Source organism: Melopsittacus undulatus, chromosome 1, assembly GCF_012275295.1.
Source record: "Melopsittacus undulatus isolate bMelUnd1 chromosome 1, bMelUnd1.mat.Z, whole genome shotgun sequence".
Lineage (NCBI taxonomy): Eukaryota > Metazoa > Chordata > Aves > Psittaciformes > Psittaculidae > Melopsittacus > Melopsittacus undulatus.
This window is the reverse complement of record NC_047527.1, coordinates 116979384-117000329: the sequence shown is the minus strand read 5'-3', so window position 1 is coordinate 117000329 and position 20946 is coordinate 116979384. Positions and strand designations below refer to the sequence as shown.

General features: G+C 37.1%; 1 protein-coding gene across 1 annotated transcript in view; it reads right to left on the bottom strand.

The window, feature by feature from the left end:
* Positions 1–2713: 2713 nt before the first annotated feature.
* NEBL (nebulette) overlaps positions 2714–20946 on the bottom strand; it is a 90959-nt gene continuing 72726 nt past the window's right edge. The window contains exons 27-28 of the mRNA XM_034060521.1: positions 7795–7910; positions 2714–3025 (exon numbers count right to left, since the gene is read on the bottom strand). Of these exons, the coding sequence (XP_033916412.1) occupies positions 2849–3025; positions 7795–7910 (293 nt within the window). The 3' untranslated portion in view covers positions 2714–2848. The remainder of the gene's footprint in view (positions 3026–7794; positions 7911–20946) is intronic.

The following is a 20946-nucleotide window of genomic DNA, read 5'->3' as shown; positions in this document are numbered from 1 at the left end:
GCTTAGAACAGAACTGCATAATGACACTAAAGTTTGTTTTATATCAAAAAGCAGGAACCATTCCATATGAACGCAAACTATGAAGCTTATACAAGATTAAAAACATAGCTACATGAATGAGTAACTCAAAACAATCATAATAATTCTGCTGACATACCATTCTCAAGAGAAATACAGTTCACATACTGTTTTGTTTTCCTGACCTTTTTTATTCTGCAGTTTGCTTCAGCTGCTTTGCTAGGCTAATGAATATTCAAAGTTAATGGAGGAAATTCTATTTCCATTGTTTAACATAACATAGTCCTCTAATGACTAATAATCAAATGCTCATTTTCTGATTTCCTTTTCACTATACATACAGTGTCCAACACTGCAAGCCCCCTCCTCACTTAGGAAGAATGCTAGTATTTTTATAGGTGGAGACTTCCTTTTTTAAAGGTCACTAAAAATTGCATCTTGATACAATATATCTATTCCTTATATCTCTTTTTATTCCCATCTGGTTAACAAATTGCCAACTTCTCTTTATGGTTGTCAGCATTGCACAGCTAACAGAGCTGCACAGCAGCAATTGATGGTAAATTTTGCCTCGGGCATCATCAGAAAATTTGCCAGCCATTGTAAAATGGGATTCCTCTACTTGCTGTTGATGGCTACTAATGAAAACCAACACAGAAGCAGACTGCTTGTTTCAGAGCTTCTAGTTCAGCTTGCTACATCAGCCTTTTGAAAAAGCTTTCTGATTTAACATGGGAGACACCAGTAATGAAGAAGGGTCTGTTGCAGCAGCAGCTCTGTGTACAAAACTGCCAAAAATTTTAAATTGCATCCATACAGACCACATATTTACAATATCACATCCCTGGTTTTAAGCCACATTTTTCTGAAGTTAGATACTCCTGGTCACTGTTAGCCTTGGAATTAGTCAGATGATAAGAACATATAGGCAATTCCACAGTCACTGACTTTTTTTATGCAGTTATTCCGCTCTGTTTGGCAGCTGGGATCAGCCCCATGTTAGTAACACCTAAAAAAACTTGCATAAGCTTTCCAATTCTTAATTTCATGTAAAAGTAGCAGGTATTTGCATTGACAACTTTCTGTTGACATAACAAATCTATGCTCCCTTCCTTCTTTATTCTTTAAATAGATACTGCAGGCTTGCTAACTTTGTGAAATCAGAAATACAAAATTACCTATGAACTCTGTATTTAATCCTACTTTTAAAATTTCAGAGCAGGCTCAACGCTCTGAGAACTACTCCAAAATTAACTTCTCTATCACATGGCTGAACACCACATAAATCTTTAACTCTTTTCTCCTTCCTCGCAGTTTCTCCCTGGGAGGAAATGCGGCACCCTCCTAGACCCCAGCCAAAGCAAAAGCAACTTCCCTGTGACCCAAGACTGATGACACATTCCCTCTTACAGGTCCATCATGTCACCAGTTACTTGGTCCTCTCCTCAGCCTCACAGACTGAGGACTGGACGTCTCAGCTCAGATGACAACTTAATGGATACCAAATAGCGCATGTGAAGGTTTGTCAGCAAATTATTTTTACTGTTTTCTACAGACAACTAACTGAAGCACGATGGCATAGAGTGTGTTGGACTTCCTTTTGGTTAATTTTCCCTTCAGTGTCAGTTATGAAAAAGATTAAATCAATAAAAGAAAACATAGTATTTCTCCATCATTAATCATTTGGCAAGTGTACAACCCACTGTTGGACCACCAAGATTTCTGAAGGAAACAGAAGCAACAGGCCATTGAGCTGAAATGCAGTACAATTAAACAGAGCTCTCCTCCATAACTCAATGGAGGTGTATTTCTGCAGCAAGGGTAGGTACATTAGCTCATCAGCAAAGCAGCCATTAAGCAAGTTACCTGTGGTAAGGAGGAGGGATGTAACTGCAGGCTTTGTGTGACTGCACAGCACTGGGGCCTCACACAGGATATTTACAGCAGTACAGGTGAAGGTAAAGGAATTAACATGAAGTACTGGTTGTTCATTGCCTTAATGGAAGTTTCTATTTAAACGCTAACTATTATTAGAATGAAACAGAAGAGTTTACAGGTTTCATACTCTAGATAGTCTTTGCAAGGAATTTTCTGTGGAAAAGTTACTGAAGAACCATGAATCCAGGCATGAACCTAACTGATGGAAGCAGAGCTGATAGAAGAAGTCACTGTTGGAAATAAGAGAAAATGTGCAATCCAGGAATAAATGTGGGTATGCAAGAGTCAAGAAATTTTTGCTGTCGAACCAGACCATTTTACTGTAAGGCTGTTGGGCAATAGCATTTTATATCTGCTTTTTGTTTTTAGTAGAATATTACTTGTCATTATTTCAAATTATTATCTACTCAACATTTTTATTTTTATTAGGATGCTAACTGTTCAAACACTAAACAACTCACTAATAATTTGAAGATGTGTTCAAACTCAGTGTGTTAACCTCCTGTGACTTCAGAGTGCCGTAAGAATTGAATCGATTTTATGGTTGTTATTATAAAGAGAATAATGTCTTTCAGGTGTAGGGAAAAGTTTCTTTCCCCTTTACAGCTAATTGACTGAAATCATTATAGGACTGGCAGCACCAGACTTCCATATATGTTTTTCGTTTTGAGGGAGCACTATTATAATCAATGCTGTGTTGAAAGCTCTAAGTTTCTTGTTGATTATTTATCTTTACTTTAAAGGGCTCTAAATTGGATTCTGAGTGAGAATGCAGACTGTTACAGCAGTGATAAAGTAATGAACATGTACTCTTAAAAGATTCTTCTGATTTTTTCTAAAAGGTCAGATTCTAAGTAAATCATAATAAAGCTCAAAGGAATAGAGACAAAAATCAGTTAACAAACTCAATATAATTTGCTGGAAGCATTCCTGTTTTCCCAGTTCTCTGAACAGTACCATACATCCAGCCATCATCAATTGGTTGCACATTGATGATATAATCACCATCCCTGAAGGAAACTTCATCTTCATCTTGAGCACTGTAGTCATACATAGCTCTGTAGGTTCTCTGTTGAAGGAAAAAAAAAAAGGCTGTAAAGTCTCAAGTCTAAACAGAAATAGATTCCTCCCTTCTTTGCACAAAGAAAATGAAAAGAGCAGAAAAAAAAAGAACAGAGGGAGCAAGGCAGAGAAATCATGTTACCTGTTGAAAAGAAACAACACACCCTTCACCCCATCAAATATACAATGAATACAGTCGCTTGTTCTGAGTAGCTATATAATTGTTTTTGTGAACCTGCATTGTTCAATGTTCTCACACAAACGGAGTTCAGGCCTTTCACTACCTCTTGAAATATTCCAACTCTTTTTTCATATATATTTGCGAGTAACAGTACATTACATCAAGCCATGGCTAACTGTGCCTTTGCTCCCTGTTTGCATGATCCCCAAAGAACTTCTCCTGTGTCTTCACTACAGAAAAGAAATACAGTCTTCATCCAGGTCATTAACTTGCCATTTCATTGAATGTCCTTCATTTAATTTGGATTTTATCCCAAAATAAAAATTAGGAATATATTATCATCTAATCAGAAAAAAAACCCCAAACAAACAGGATTTCAAAAATTCTGGAAAAATAATGTTTGTGAATACATTTTTTTGCATATTCAGATAAAAGATTGATCTAAACAGAACACTAAGTCCTATCATTAGCAAAGTCAAATTTCTGTATACCTCTGTCCACTGTAAGCCAAGTTTCCATTTTCTTTCTAAATAGAGTATTTATTTCCACTCATAACCAGTAAAATGCTATCATTCACTGGAATCCAAAGTGGATTTTCAAATGCAAAGGGAACAGTCTCCCTTTGTATCTCAACAGCAGAATAAAACTAACTCATTTTAAAATTCACAGGAGTATTTTCTTTTACTTTGTGTCTTGACAGAAGCCAGGAGCAGTTCAAGCATCACTGATAAATTTCCCTACCAGTAATTCTTGGTGTGTCAACATATCTAGATGAATTTTTCTGGTACAATAGTTTAAAGAGGAAAAAGGTAAAACAGTCAATGTTTGAGCTAATGCCTACTACTATTGTCTGAACCTTTTAAGAGACAGCAAACTGTTCTGCTTCTCAGAGGAAAACAACTTTGGATTAGTTTTAGTCCATCTCATTATCGGGTTTTGAGGGGTTTCAATGAAATTATTTTCAGAAAATACTCCACACACAGTGAGTAGGCCAGTTGTCACATGTTAGAAATGGGGGATCACCTAATCCAAACACTATACAGCAACTCATCATTGCTGTTCCCACACTGCAAATACACTTTTTGGCTTGATTCTGCCCTATCATTGGTAGTGCAGGTTGAACACTACAGAGAAATCAACTCCTGATTAAAAACTGGAAACCACTACCTTTCCTGACAAGACTGATCTGAATTTTGAGTCTTGCTGTGTATAACTGTTCACTGCCATGCCTTGTAATGTTGCTACCTGACAGGCAAGCTGAGGCTTGTGGTTTCTTGGTGGTTCGTTAATGTCTTCCAAGTGTTAATGGAAGGTCATGAATAAACTCATCATTTTTATGCACTACATAGAAGCAACTAATTAGGAGGGTTCTATCATTCTCAAAATTTCCTTGAAAATTCACAAACTAGAAATCTAGCAATTGGAAGACAACAAGCCCAGCACTAGGTAGTCCTTTAAACAATTTATTTCAATAAAAAAAGGTCCATTTAAGAAAAACTGTGCTAAGTCTGTACTTGGCATGAGGCAGAGAATGGATTTTCCTGAGCCATGCTTATATGTTTTCCTTAAATGGGCAAAGACTGAAGGAAGAGATTAGTTGTTTTATTAAACTAATATAAAAATGGGGAAAAAAAGAGAGAAGTTTTTGCTCACTCAGAATGATGCTCACTCATCCTTAGAGCATCATGGCATAGGACATACAACTGCTGTCTCCTTTAAGGCAGCTTGACTACATCACTGTGGTGGCACAGTTGTGAAGACAAGCTGGTAATTTCAAACTTTAAGAAAATTTATTAGAGCCCTAAATGCTGCTGAGAAACCTAAATTTATGGCCTTAACACCTAATTAGGTACTAAATGGCTGTCAGGAGAAATCTCCATAATAATCCTGTTAGCATTTAATGCCTAATTATCACTTCAGAGTGTAGTCTGGGCTATGTAATTGAGAATTACAATGCTTAAAGGACTCAAAGAAGGGATTTTTAAAATGCATTTTAGGGAGTTACTCCTCTGTCAGTAGAGAGTTTAGCAGGTACCCAGAGTACAAGAGGGTATAAGAAAAGGTTGGGGCTTTGTAAAACAATCAAATACTAGCTTATCTCCCCACCTCCTCAAAGGTCTAACTTGGAGCTACTGTTTAGAAAGAAAAGTAACTCTTGTGTGTAGGAAGAACTTAAGCCAGCTTGTCATACTCCCAGCTCCCAAGCCAGATGTGAACTCAGAGATGCCTATTTCCAATGCATCTACCAGTTTAAATTTATTCTATGGATCGCTCCTTGAAAGGAACAGTATCTGTTTCAGTGTCCTTCACATATAGCAGCTATCAAGAAAAGCCAATTTGCAACGTGGATTTTGTTTTCCTACCACTTTTAGTTATCTAAAGGCATGAGAACATCCTCTGTTATTTTCAGAGGCAAAGAGCCTTCAGGAATCTGTTATAAAACATTCTATACTGTGAGCAAGAATTTAATCCAGCCCATTATGGAGAGCTGCTCACAGAAAGTGAGCAAAAGTTAAGAATCAGAAAATAATGACATTTAACTGACAAAAATCTACACAAAGGACAGTGTTAGAATTACACTGATACAATATTCAGCTCAAAACTAAATAAAACTAAATTTGAAAATTTAGACATTAGAAAAATTTTATTTCTCAACATAGGAAATTGGTGAACGTGATTATAAAATGAAGTTATAGCTTTTGAGGGCCTGAATTTGACATAACAGTGCAATAAGCCAGCTGAAAGATGTAGGCTTTACTACAGCAGTTCCAATCATCCCCACCTTGATACAACCTTTGTCAAATCTCCTGTGACATGTCAAGATTTTAAAAGCACCCCAAGACTGCCATCAATATTAAGCCTCTGCAAATCACTACATTTCAACACATCCCAAAACAGGGGTTTTCCTCAGCACACACTGAGAGCACCCAGCACACCCGGATAGGATGTCAAATAACTATTTTCTCAAAAGGAGTAAGAAAACCTGTTGAAAGGAGACAGTCAATCCTCTACTTTTAAAATGCTTTAATGTCACTCCCTTCCTTTTCATATTACTTTTACATTCCTAATTCTGGAAGGAGAGGCAAATGATGACTCTCAAGATGATTGAAATTATATTGTTTCAACAGGCAGCCCACCAGGAAGGTCACTGGGAGATAGAGATACTAGGGAAATCGTAGTCTTTTACCTGCCCACACACCTGTGAAACCTAAGTGTATTTCCAGATTTGCAAGCATCTCATCTCTGGTGTATGTGAAGGCTGCTTGTTTGCTCCCCACTAACTAGCAAATCTGCTAGCAAAGCCCAGGCTTCCAGTTCTCCTACTTCCTGGAATCTGGCCCTTTCGGAGAGCAGCCAGCTTCCCATGAGCCTTTTGATATCCATGGAAATTAATGGTTGATTCCAGCATCAGTTGCCTCACAGCTGTAATGCAGGTGCCCAAAGAGTTTCTCAATTATTAGTTCACCCGAAGACGCAGGTATCTGGTTCCAGATCCAGACTTCCCAGCAAGTTAACACCTCAGAACCCAAGCAGCAGAGAAACTGGCAAACCTGAAAGCATCCAAATCTCACATAATATCATAATCTTTGCAATATAAAATGCCATGGAGTTTCAGTCTTAAAGAAAAGTACAAGCTTTAGCTAATCTTGAAAGAAGGTTTTTTCCACCTCAGCAAGCTTCAAGCTTGGTTCATAATTAAATACTACTTCAACTCTAAAGGAAGTGGCAGAAGTAGTAAATCTACATCCATTCAAAACAGTTTAAAATTCAAAATTACAAGTGAGTATTTTTAAGGTGAAAGATGACTAGATCTGGACTGTGAAATCTCTAGGCAGTGGTATAATAAAAAATATGATAACCACTGGAATTTTATTTATAAAGAGTTCAAAAACAGTCAACTCCCTAAAAACCTCAGCTGAATACCAGTTCAGCTCTTCTTCCATGACCAATTATTCTGAAACAAAATATTCACTCCAGCATTATATTCACATCCACCATAATCAAGAACTTCATGACATGGCCTTGATTTCATGATAAAGCTTCTTCTCAGTCACTCAGCAGTATATTTGGTTCAGCCACGAGTGGGTTCATGACTCTTCTGTTGAATTAGAAAGAGCACATCAATACATATCTGATGTAGCTTTATACAAGCAGAGATGAGTAATACGGATGGGCACAAAGCCTGCTAGCACAAAATCAGCAAGTTAAAATATCTGAAACAAATTTAAACCACCAGGGTGATATTAAGAGATCAGTAGTTTTCCTCCAGCACTAAGAGCCAGAATTCATCACAGAGTACACCACCAAATCTCAGCCTGTGAAATACCATCCAAGCATCTACCATGTTTTAAGCATGCAGAGGATTCAGTTATTGCTCTGCCTTTTGGAGATCATAAATTATTTTTTTTTCTAATGCATACAGATATAAATGTTCCTGCCACTACCCTGACACTTAATCTTTTTCATACATGAGTACTATCACATTTAGGAACAAGACGGTCAAATAGTCCAGCTATAGAATTCAAGGGTACCAATTCACAATAGCTGATGATGTTGCTTACCAAATAAAATAATTCTTTAAATCCAGTACTCACCAGACTTGCTGAATGGGGCTGTGAATGCATGGACCGCATAGATGACATACTGGTCTGGTGCATGTATCCATATCCTTGGGTCTGGCTTTGCTGATATGCCCCAGGGAGAACAGGGGCTGTGTGTTAAAGAAATAGAGGCACATTAATTTGGGTTTTTTTTTAAAGTTCTTGTCTAGCCTTTTGTAGAAATTGTAGATTATTTGCATTACAAATAACAACTCCTCAGTATGAAACAGTTCAGAATTATTTCCATACACAACATAAGGCTTTTCATTATTTGAGTTACACACAACTGTAGCCAAAGCTACAGCAATATATCCACAAGGTTAGCTGGAAGGAAAATCTTAACATACCTTAAGAATTTTCTCTAAAAAGGTGTACAGAAGCTTGAAACACCACTAACTAATTTTGGTATTGGCATAGATTATGTACTAAATATCATGTGCCATGATACTGCCAATTTTTAGGGAAAGATTGATGAAAAAAGGTGTATACTAATCCAGTTCTGGAATGTTTCAGTAGAAATTCTCTGCAATTAATTCTTAACACATTGCCAATTAACTCTTATTTATTGGGCTATGAATAAAGAAGGACTGTGATTCACAGGAAGAGACAGATATGTTAAAAAGTGAGGCCGTTGTTGAGTTTTTCAGTTCATTTTGATTCCACCAACATTCTTTGTTGAACACCGAAAGATCAATGGTTACTTAAATATTTCCAAGACCACCTCTTTCAGAATTGTCCTCTTACCACACTATTGTTCCATCTCTTTCACATATATTTTATTCACATTATTTTAACAATTACATTATTTCAACAATTCTGCATGCTAATCATTAACATGTTAACTTTTATTGTACCAAGAGCTGCTAAAAGAGTTAACACAACCAACATTGACTCCCTACTTCTACTAGGAAAGCACTCATAAAACTTCTGTATCTGCTGAAACACCTTATTTTGGCAGCAGACCAAAACAGATTGCATTAAAAACATGGTTGATCAAAAATCTGTGAGAAATGAGCACAACATAACTGACTATTCACTATTTTCCCAGCAAGCCCAATGATGAATAATGGATATTTTAGAAGTGCCAAGTTCATTCTAATGACATATGAGTACAAAGACATTTTAAAGCAGTTTAATCATCAGAGAATTGCTGCTCGTTAACATGTTCACAGGATTATCATGCATTAAGTGAAGTAGTTCATCAAATAATTTATGTTTTAGTGTTGTTACAAGCTATTTCTACATGACCAGATATATCCCTTCATAAGAAAATAGAGAAAAATATAATCTAATCAAAGGTTCTGCAATCAAGACAGAACGAATTTTTCTTAATTCACTACCAGCATAAACACTGGTCATTTCATAGAAGCCAGCAGAGTCTCGTACCATACTCATACCAGCAGTAAATTGCTTATGTGGGTTGAAAACTGAGCAGAGCTTGAACTTTTTTACTTAATAGGAATTTTTATCACTCAAGCCATCACTAGCCACTGATCAGACAGCATCTTGCCTGCTCTGCTGTAACAAAGGGCTAGCAGTTTTTTTCTGCTCCCTAGTAGGGGCAGACACCCGGAGAGTCCCTTTCTTCTTCCTAAGAGAAGTGACAGTGCTGGTAGAAACTTTTGATTCCTTCTCCCCAAAACAGATTTTTCTCAATTCCTACCAATCATCCTTTGTCAGTGTAAGGCAGCAAGCCTACTGATGGTCAGCTTCACTGTGGCCTCCAAATGAAGAGGCTTACTTTGGGGAAGATAACTTATGCCGCCTGCCTCTGTGACAACTACCAGCAGCAGGGTTGAGATGTGCTTTCTTCTTTTGCTATCAACTTCTCACAAGCTAAGAGAATTCACCTGCAAAGGTGAAAACTAAGCCTGGGGAAATAAAGCATTTCTTCCCAAGCAAGAGAAGTGGGAAATGTTAGAAGCTGAAGTATTGGAAAAAGATTCTATACAAACAAAAAGAAGAAATTTTTAGGATTAGCTTTGCTAATTATCTTCTAGTCCTTTATTTAGGTATCATATATATGAGCCTATATACCAACACATCAGTGTTTGAGACACTTGATTGAATAATTCCAACCTTTCCATTAAAAGAATATTGTAGTAGGGCTGCAAAAAAAAATTATCAATACTTAATTTCTTACAGAAAATATTAAAGAAATCTCGAGATTACTGTCTACTTGGAAGATAATTTGGGAATCATAAGTAAGTAGATTATTGAACAGACAAGGGCTCCGAGCTGTGTTTCTGGTGCCATACAGATATTTCAAGGTGAGATTAAATGACACAGAGAAAGAGTTAGACTTTTCTTCATCATCATCACCCATAGGTAACTGCAATCTTTTGGCTCAGACCAAAGTATAAAGTTCTATAACATCACTGACTGCAGCAGCAAAAGCAATGGTTTTAGTTAACCTAAGGGAACAATAAAACACAGTGGTGGAACATGAAATTCATTTAGCTGAAGTCAGATTTATTGGTGAGGGAGCTGAGGGCTGACCATTGCTCCCAGAAGTACAGGTGGTTGTTTTTTCTTGTTGCATTAAGACTTTACCAGATGCATTCTAATGTATCAAAACTTATTTTTTTCTTATCTCACCAAGTAAGTCAGACATTCATTTTAAATTAACTACTTGAAGAAATTTATCATATATCCCTTACTATATCTTTACAGGACTTCCCAGAGAAAGGAAAGAGAAAAATGAATGAACATGATAAAAAGCAAACAGAGAGAAAGGCTCCAAGAAAAAGAAGTTGAGAGAATGATAGTGAGTATCAACTTGCTGCAGCAGAGAATAGGATCTGCAGAGTGCGTATTGATCAGGACATGCTTTGAGAAGCACTGGGAAAGAAAAAGGTCAAACTATGGAAACAGAAAAGGAATAACTAAGAGAGCACTGTACAACTGCAAGGTTAAAAAACAAAACAAAACAATAATTTAAAGGGCAGGTAGCAATACATGTTTACATTTTATATAGACCATACTTAAACTCTCATTCTTTCATTCAGCAGAACATCAACAATCCATGTAAAACTATATATCCCCACTGCTAACTACTGCTCTTCTGTCATTTACTGCAATACAGACCATTTACTGGATCAGATGTAAAATAATAATCACTTTGCATCCTCTTACAGACATCACACAGTTTTAAACACATATTTTAATGCTATCTCACTTCACAGTTCCACTACTAAGACTTTGGAGAACTCATGAAGAACACTGCAACACATCATAATAAAAGCCACAACATAAGAGAGCAGGAAGTAAAAATAAAGATGATTAATATTATGTGCTTAATTCTAATGTCTGTACAACACCAGAAATTAAGCTTTAGATTCTCTGAGGAGCACAAGTTGCAACCTAGCCAGAATACAGCATCATCGTACATATTTGTGTTACTGGCACTATGACTAGCTCCCCAAAAATAGATGAAGCTGCTGGTGGGAATCATGTTGCTCCAAATATATTGAATTCACTCCCCTGTTTTGCCTTGCTGCTGCCTTATTTTGTACAGTTTGCAACACGTAGAGCAGGCCTCATAGCCTTACATGAGAAGGCCTCTCCCATAGTTTTCAGTTCCTTTTTTCTTTTGCCCTTCCCTTAGAAATTGCTCAGCTATGATCGGTGCATAAGAAAACATTAAATAGTGATCCAATCACGTGTGTGGAAATGCATGTCTAGAACACACTTCTGGGGTGTTCGGGTACACCCCACATGTTTTTCATGTGACTGGGTCACTGCTCGAATTCTATAACCCCCTTGACCATCTCCCACTCCAAGTTACAAGAATATATAGCTAAAAAAGTATAGCTTTAGTATAAACTTTTATTGCTCTGTTGAAGCTCGTGCATAATAACAACTGGTACCTTTTTAAAGCCTTCTCCAGAAAGCATCACAGATTCAACTTTTACTACAAATTCTGGCTCAGTACTTTATTTTTTTGTCTTCTATCACTTTTCATAGATGTTGGCTGCTGCTCCTTATCATTAAAATATTTAAAGCTATTTGGGTTGGAAGAAACCTCTAGAAGTATTATAGCCCACCCCCATTTAAAATCAGGGCCAAATCTGCAATTAGACTGGATTTCTTTGGGACTTGTCCTGTTAATTTTGAGTTTGGGATGGAGATTTCACTGTACCTGTTTGGGCAACCACAAAACCCTATAATTCCTCCTGTTTATTTTCTAGGCAGTGTATATTCCTGTGCAAGCTCTTGAGATGAACTCAGCCCAGCACTGCATTAATCACACAAGCATCCTGAGTAACAGTTTTAAGGAAAGACTTGAAGGTTAACATTTATTCTGCAGAAATTCACATACTGCCCAAGTCTGAACAGTGGGATACCTGGAACTTAATTGTTGTCAAATAAGAATTTAATGAGAGTTTTAAAGAAGGCCCATATCACAGTCAGTTCAGAATCAAAAATCTTCATACTTTGGCAGCAAATAAGACAGGATAGATATGCTGAATACAGGATGTGAAAGACTTAAAAAGAGAAGAAAAGTAACTTGTCTGCTATGACAGATAAGCATTTAGCAGGCTTTTAAGGGTGATGTGTTAAACATAATACTCTGCTAAAGTTAAGAGTGTTAGAAGAACTCAGCAGTAGTCATGAGGCGCTAAATCTGGAAGAGGCTATAGGCAGTCCATTCCTGATTCCCACTGTATGTCTGAGGTTGATGTTCCATGAGCTGGCTGAGGCTAACATTCCTACCACCCTTTCACTTCCTCTCAGCTGTGTTATTTTTCTGCTGGCTTGGTGAGCTAAGTCAGCTCAGCAATGTATCAGACCAGCAGTAGATGCAGTGCAAGGAAAGAGGCATGACCAGGTACTCAAGGCCACAGGCAGCAGAAGGCAGCAAGCTGCTAGATTAGTTCAGCTGTCCATTGGTGTGCCCTCCCAAGCACCCCACTTCTTAGCAAGCTCCAAGTTCAAACCACAAAAGAGCTGAGCCTCTCATAGATATTTCCCTCCAGATGTCTTGGCACCCAGCACCAAACAATGCATCCCATGTAATGTAGATGCTCCTGTGTGCTAGCATGTGGCATGTACTGCTCAACTACTTGCATCCTAGGTCCCTATAGTATCTGAAAAAAGTCATAGTGGAAGGTTAGAGATTAAGCCTAATGCAGCCAGCAAGACCTGTTTACCTGACAGGTATTGGAGAACTTAAAGACTTTAATGAGCATGCAACGACTGCTCAGAGATAGAAATGGTAAAGGGGCTAAAATAAGGTACAGACCTCTGCAGCATCCCATAGTACAGAGTGAGGGGATAATCTCTAAAGGATACTATAAAAAAGCAGTCACAGGAGTAGAGAAAACAAACAGAAGAATAAAAATATGCTAGATACAGATAACATAACCTCACTAATAATTTTCCAGGGCAGAACTAGTTGCAAGAATGCTCATGTCCCAAATGATGAAAAAGAAAAGAAAAAAAAAATCTCAAAGGTTAATGCAACAAGGAATTTCAAAAAATCAGATGAAACAATATTATGTCAATCATTTCTAAATATCTAGGTTTAATTTCAATAATTTTCAATGTTTATTAACATTTACATGACTTAAAAATTAAATATATTTCAACATAAAGCTGGATGCTTTGTTTCAAAAATATCAATCTATAACCTTAAAAATCTCAAAACTGAATAAAATAGGGGGGTTTGGCATTGAGATGTTAATCATAAGTGAAACATTCCTATAAAGGAGTTTGGCATTAAACTGCTATCTTCTGATGAACAATATTGGAAAATTCCCAGCCAACTCTAAAGTTAAATTGCTCAGCATTAACTTTTCAAATAAGCTAGAAAATGGAAACACATACTTTAAACTGATTGTAACTCTTATCTATTATAGAGTTTTATTATTTTCTAGTCAAAAAGAGTAGCACAGCACAGTCAAGTTTACTGGGAATAATTCAGACTGCATAAGCATATAAAAAGCACTAACCTGAAGACTGTAGATGGTGAGACCTGATACAGAACAAAGCTGTTTTTAGAACAGTAGAAAACAACATGGTAAGGCATCTTGGCATTTTTTCTTGTACCAGTAATTTTCCCTTCATTTCTTTTCTTTCTCCTTTTTCTCTTCCTTTTCTTGCCCTTTACTGGTCTGTTAGGCTGCTTTCACAGATGTCTGAGCTACCAAGCTTGTTGCTCTCAGCACTGTCAGAAGCAGCAGTCTGTCTGCATACTATCCATTACAGGGGTCAGTATTAGTTAGTAAATTGGAATATCAAACCCACGTATAATTAGGTTGTTGAAATAACAACCTGAAAGTATGGCCTAATTCACACAGGGTGCTAATAAATATCTGCCATGCTCACTGACCTCATTAGAACTGAAGCTCTGAACTACTTGGAGTCAGTGGTGAATTCAGAATGTTAAAAGCTCAGGAAGTTTCCTTAACCTAAATTCTAAAGATGTAAGAAATAAACTATGCCATCTTCAAATACTTGGGGGGCGGGGGGGAGGAGGGAGAGGGAAGGAACGGAGGAGGGATGTCAACAATATTATTAATCTTGTATTTAAAAAAACTAACATGCATTACTCATGATGCAAAAAAAAATAATTCAAAACTCTCAAGACCACTTACTGACACACTATAATGGATAAAATAAAATGTTTTAAACTAAACCTCATTAATTTCACGACTAGGCTAAGACTGTTTTAAGCAGTTATTTTATAACACCACTTTATCCGCTAGCCTACCCATATGTACCCACTATGCAGAATCATACATTTATAACTTATAAAAGCAGTTTCAATAAGAAATTAAAATTTGATTTGAATAAACTTACAAGAGAAGATCACGCAGAGCTGTTTAGCATATGTCAAGGAAACTAATTTTGAAAGGAATGACAAAGAGAATGCCTAATGTGCTCATGCCACATGGAATTATGTATTTTATTGAGAAGTTGTTTTCCTCTCTGAGGGGGCTACCTCATATTTCAGTTATGACTGAGAGCAAACTTTCCCACAAAAATTTGTCTGTTCTAAAATCCCTTATTTGTACAAACAGTCAATATCATTACTGCTGGCTACACTGGTCTTTATTGTGCAAGTCCATTATACAGCCAATAGCCAATGGAGTGGGAATTTCAGTAGTATCAGTTGGCAAAGAACAGTTAGAAGACTGCTTATCTAGTATATCAGGATCCATGTGTCTGGTTGTTCAAGTCTTCTCCCTAATTCTTCATATTCTGAGGAATGGTGGATCAGTCAATTCCATTATATCATTTCTTTTCAGGGCAATCTAGTCCTTGAGGTTCATTCTGGCCTCTCTGAGGGGTCTAAATCTCTACTGCAAAAGCCAGTCTTGAGCATATAAAAATAATATGGCTTTTATTCCCTTTCAGAGGAAAAGCATGAGAGGACTGTATTCAGAATAAGCCCAGGCTAGCACAGTCTCCAGAAGCCATGTTTGCAAGCAGGTATTAAATGTCATAGGGGAAAAAAAACAGTTTTCTCTTGTTGACATTAAAAGAAAGAGGACAATCAACTGAATATCCACCCTCTTCATCAAAAGGCAATAACACTGGGAATATTTTTGCCAGCAAGTGCTTGTAGATAATCTTTAGAGCATCACTTCTACTGAAGAACAGGGTTGGAGGATACTGAGTCAAAGCTCAAAAGCCTCTGTGATCATTAACACATTGTTGTCATTGTAAGGCATCACAGAGTTGTAAAGTATTAAATACAATCTTGTGCTCTGCTCACAGGAGAAGCACCCAGTCTCAAACTCATTTAAGTCCTTGCCTGTACCTATCTGACTGTGGAGTAGTGAGGTGGTGAGTGACCCTCACAGCCTCCAAAAAGCACGAGCCAGTCCTGTCCTGGCAAAGCAGACAATTTTGATGAACAGAAAATGCCATCAGCTCCCCCAGACTGCCTTTAGAACAGCCATTTAAGGTTGTAAGGCCATAAACACTCAGAAGAATGGATTTGATAACTGTAATTCCATAGGACCCCCTTTAAACAAAAGCTTTTTCACACAAAAGCTAAAGTTATTTGTTATAAGATAGGGTGGTAAATGATCTCCCAGGAAATTTAATAATACTTATACATGACCCCATTTTCCCTACCAGTATTATAACCAGGATATAACCAAATAACAGGGCATTCTGGAGTTCTGAATATTAACTGCAATCAGGATTTGGTATCACTGACAAACCATATTGCCAGCTGACTTTTTTGCCTGACATTCCACCTAAACTGCAGCATGTCTCAGCTGAGAAAACAGAGTACTATATGCCTCGCCTTTCCTTTCCTCACATACCATACCACATTCTTTTATTTATGAAGGTACAAAATGCCTGAAAGCCAGCCCGAGGCATCCCTGGTCTTAGTGGGGCCACTGTGTACCACAAGAACCTACTATTCCTTCTTAAATTGTGAATAGGTAGGTTGAGGATTTTGCTCTACGTTTCCTCACAAACAGACAGCAAAATGAAGGTTATATTAACATGTTCCATTACCCACACACCTTCAGTTGCAATTTGAACTCACATTTACTGAACAGCAACTGTTGCCCATTCACCCACTGAGGAAAGAAAACTGCAAGTCCTTCTCACAGAAGCTGTGCTTTGATTTCTGTAGAGCTACTTATTTGCATAGTGGATATAATGAATCTGAGCAATAGCGAAAGGATACTATCAACCCGGATCAAGTACATGACTACACATAATTTTACGAATTATATTTTTTATCTGCTGGATACAAAATCTTATGAAGTGTATCAAAAACTGCTCTAGGGGATCACACTAAACAACTGAAACAACTGCTTGCCAGGGGAGCCATTAACACTTTCACTGTGGAGTCCCTTGGAAATTTCCTTTCCACTTTCTGCTCCCTAACTGTTTAAAGGAAAAGGGAACATCAAACTCAGACAACTGGTAGGGCAAACAGAAACATCCCCTGAAAGGATGCTATGCTACAGAAACTGAAAATGAGATCTCTTCTGGATTCACCTCCACCTCCATGTGTGGGAATTACCATTTGATGCTGCCAGATGTCAAGGGTATGGGAAAGCATCATGGGAATCAAATATAGGCAGAGAGAATCTAAGCAAAAATATTTTGGAACTGTGAAATGTAAAGCTCTCCCTGGAACATTAACTCATCCTCTGTGAACACACACTGAATGAAAATGTGCTTTCAGATGAACTACAATTTATATCTTAATGTATTACAACCAATGTGGGATATTTATTTTTGTTCCCAGAGCCCTAAATCAAACCTTGATCAAAACTTAACTAAGCCCTCACTTGAAGTGCTATAAGAAGTTTCAAGTTTTACATTAAAAAATAAGGTTTTACAGATATTTCCTACATCATTGTAATGGAAAATAATAAAATCTAATTTTCTGGACTGATTTTTCTCATGTTCCGCATTAGCAAAGCACTCAGCAGAGGACAGTAAAAGTCTAGTAGTCAAGACTAGGTTATAATGCTCGAGACAGTGCACAAATGTGGTCCGATTGCCATTCTGGATTCTTATACTTACATGGCTTAAAAGGCTGAAATGGATTATCAAAAAGAGACCAAATTATGAATTAAGCAATCAGAAATCTTCTTTTCACAGAAACTCACATAACACATGCAGGCAATACACCCAACCTGTTTCCAACTGAAATCAGAACTCTTTCAACTCACCTTGCATTTAATTTTCCTTCTTACTTCAAATCTAAAGCTGAAAAGGGATCACCTTTCTAACACTAGGAAACCCCCCACTGTTTTCAAAAACCCCTCCAACTGTAATGTCATTATTTTTAATCAGAGAAAAACAACCCTGCCATTCAAACATTATGGATCACTGCAAAACAGGAGGCAAAAGCTGAAAATACAAAACACATCTCCTTCAAAAGAAAGGTTCAATTTTCATTAGGGAGAGAGCTGTCTTGCTGCCTGAACAAGAACTCTCCTTATGGGGTACAGGATATGGTTACAGCAAACCTTTACAAAGGAAACCATATTGCTTCAGCAAAAACCTATTTGAGAATGAAAGCCCAGGAGTCATCAATTATGAAGGAGTGCAAGCTCTCTAACAACAAAAACTGTTCATGCTAAATTATTTCTGGTACCAGGTATCAAACATATGCATGCACTTGTGCCCGTATTATATACATAGAGAAGTATTTCCCAAGTTCAAAAATACCACAAGAGGTTTATGGGTGAGGTATTTATTATTTGACTGCAATAATTTGTACTAAATTATACACTTAAGAACAGAAAATCATCCATTTTACTATGATGCTTTTGAGTGAAAGAAGGCAATTTTTTGCTACACATTACCTTTCAGGTTGGTAAACCTGCTGGGTGCTTGCATGTAAAAGAAGCAAAATCAGAAAAAAAAAAGAAATACATATTTATATATATATATAAGAGTCAGAAACAGATGTAAGAGTCTGGTGGATAAGAGAAGCGTAGATGTAACCCTCACCAAGAGCGAGTACACAGAGTACTGTTTTGATGTGCTCAGCCTTCTGTGGCAGTGCAGCCTGCTGATACACTTGAAAGGGGACAAGAAACCCACAAAAGCCTATAGTTCTTCCTGTGAAATCTACAATTCCTCTCCCTCCAAATGCCATGTTTGATTACTGGACTCTAGGGAACAATGTTACGGAAACAGAGTTCAGCTACCTAGCATAAAAGAACCATTCTTCCTTGGCTGCCAGAGAAGAAAATATAACTGCTGTGTCATTCTGCTTGACCTCCTTAAAATGAGAGCTTAGCAACTGAATATGAATACAAAGAGGGGTGAAGGATTTCTGCTGTGTATTCCTGCCAGCTGCACCTGGAAATGGAAGACAAATCTCTATATTACAATATAAAGAGCAGTCTGGTATTATCCCCCTCTTTTTCTTTTACTTGTCTTTTATTAATGGTGATTTCTCCCATCCTCAAAATAATGTTTTTTTATGAAAATGATAGGAAGGACAGAGCAAGGAATGGAACCAAATTCTGTCTCCTTTCCTTTTCTTCCACCTTCCACTGGAGTAAGAGAAGAGCATTAAAACTGTCCAAACACAAGCAGACTTCCTGGTCAACATAGCAGAGCATCTCTGCCATTCCAGCATCTGAAATTCATTTTTTTTTCTCCACTTCACCTGACTAGTTTGTCTTCTAACCAAAATAATAAGGAGCAGAAGTAGCAGCACAGTTCCTTGTTCTAGGATTTTCTGTGGTACATATGGCTCGATGTCAAAACCTCAGGCAAACCCTACAAACAAGCATGTTATATAGAGTCACAGATACTGTTTGTGTGATAGGGAAAGAGGAGACATCCCTGAAATCAATGTTTGAAATGTCAGTGTTCAGCTGTAGCGTATGTGTACAGTACGTATAGCAATAAAGTCTACATTTGCTGTTTGCAGGGCTAGGTTCACACTGCAATTCAAACAGTTCCTGCCTTGGTGAGTAAAGGAGAAAGATAACCCCTGGAGTTTGGAGAAAGGGAAGGAAGCAGGCACAGCTACTCTGAAGCCTTTATTCTTCATAAAGCTCATATCACACAAGGAGGACATGCCACTAGGGAAAGAGATAAAGGACTTAATGTTTCTCGTTGACTTAACTTGCACTCCAAGCTATACAAAGACTTCAAAACTTTTAAGTACCAATATCCCACAGGAAGATACTGTGATGCTGTGTTTTCTGCAGCTTTCATAGACTTTGGAGTCAAGTTGCCAGCGTGCGTATTTGTCATATTTATTCCTCAAAGTTTTTTTGTAGTAATTTTTTCTGGATCTGACCAATTGTTATGCAGTATCAATGAAGTATCTAACACGAATTTTAACTTTTGTCATAACAACCTATGGGTTATTTTTAAGGTAGATATCAAAAATTAAGACTATCAAAATATAAGTAGAATTTCAATGTTTGTTGAAATTTGTGTATTTCGATTCCCAGTGTGAGTAGAAGAAGGTAGTTTCCCAGACAAAGGTAAAGTGAGAGGCCAAAGTGTTAGTGATAGACTCTTTTCATCAGAATAAAGAAAGGAACCTCACATCAAGGCCTCTTAATGCTAATTTTTACTACTTGCCTGTGGCAGCAGATTATCTGAATATTAAGAAATTAGGCTGAAGGAAACAAGGATAAATAATGAACATGCTGCCAATCAGTAACACACTGGCTCCAACCAAATAGATACAATTTTAGCACTGATTTCTAATACACAAGAAAAGGCACTTGAAATGTCCTAATACTCACTGTTTTTCTACATAACATGAGTTTTTGGGAGTACACCAAAACTGATTTCCATCGGCTATCAAACTGACTTCTGTATAGTTTTTAAGATATGATGATGACTTAGAAAATACCTAAGAAATCAAGTTTTTAAGGTAGTTTTTTCTTTTTCCCAGCAGAGTAACCATTTATCCATGACTGAAAGGAACTGATACTCACCTCTGACCTTTCTGCATCTACAGACTACACACAATTTAAAACAGTAATAAAGGAACACTGAAAAATTCTGAGCATATGGTAACAAAAAATTTATATATCATATCTATATACTGATGTACACCAATTAAACTAGAAATCAAAATGAAATAGAAAACAAAAAAACAGGAAGCCAAAAGCAAACTGGGAGAAAGCCAAACTGAAAGGTTTCAACTAAAAAGAAATGAAGGGTGTATTAAGGACAAACAAAAAAAAAATCATCTATTACAGGATGTTCATTAAGCTCATTTTAAAGCAGAAGCCTTAAGACTGAAAGCAGATCTTGGTAATATTAAATAAAATCCTACTGATTTCAATCAAAGATAAACAGGAGAGAGATAAACAGAAAGCCCCACAGAGATATGATAAACTGAAAGATAACTGAAGTAAAAACTGAGAGAAGGAAGAATATTAGAAAGTGAAATGAAAACATTCTGCAGTTGAAACAAGACTGAAGGAAAGCAGCATAAAAGAACTCTGATAACTAAAACCAAAGGGGTAAGTCTAAGGAAAACACTTTCAATGAAATATAATGAAATCAAAATGCGCACACAAATTGTTGCATAATAAAAGGGGGGGGGGAGGGGGAATGAAAAAATAACAGCAAAATGAGAGTACAGTGAAAACTCTTCAGTGCAGATGGGTCTTCCCATTCCAAACACTCTCAGAGGAATTCTTCACCTCAAAATGAGACAACCAATGCAAA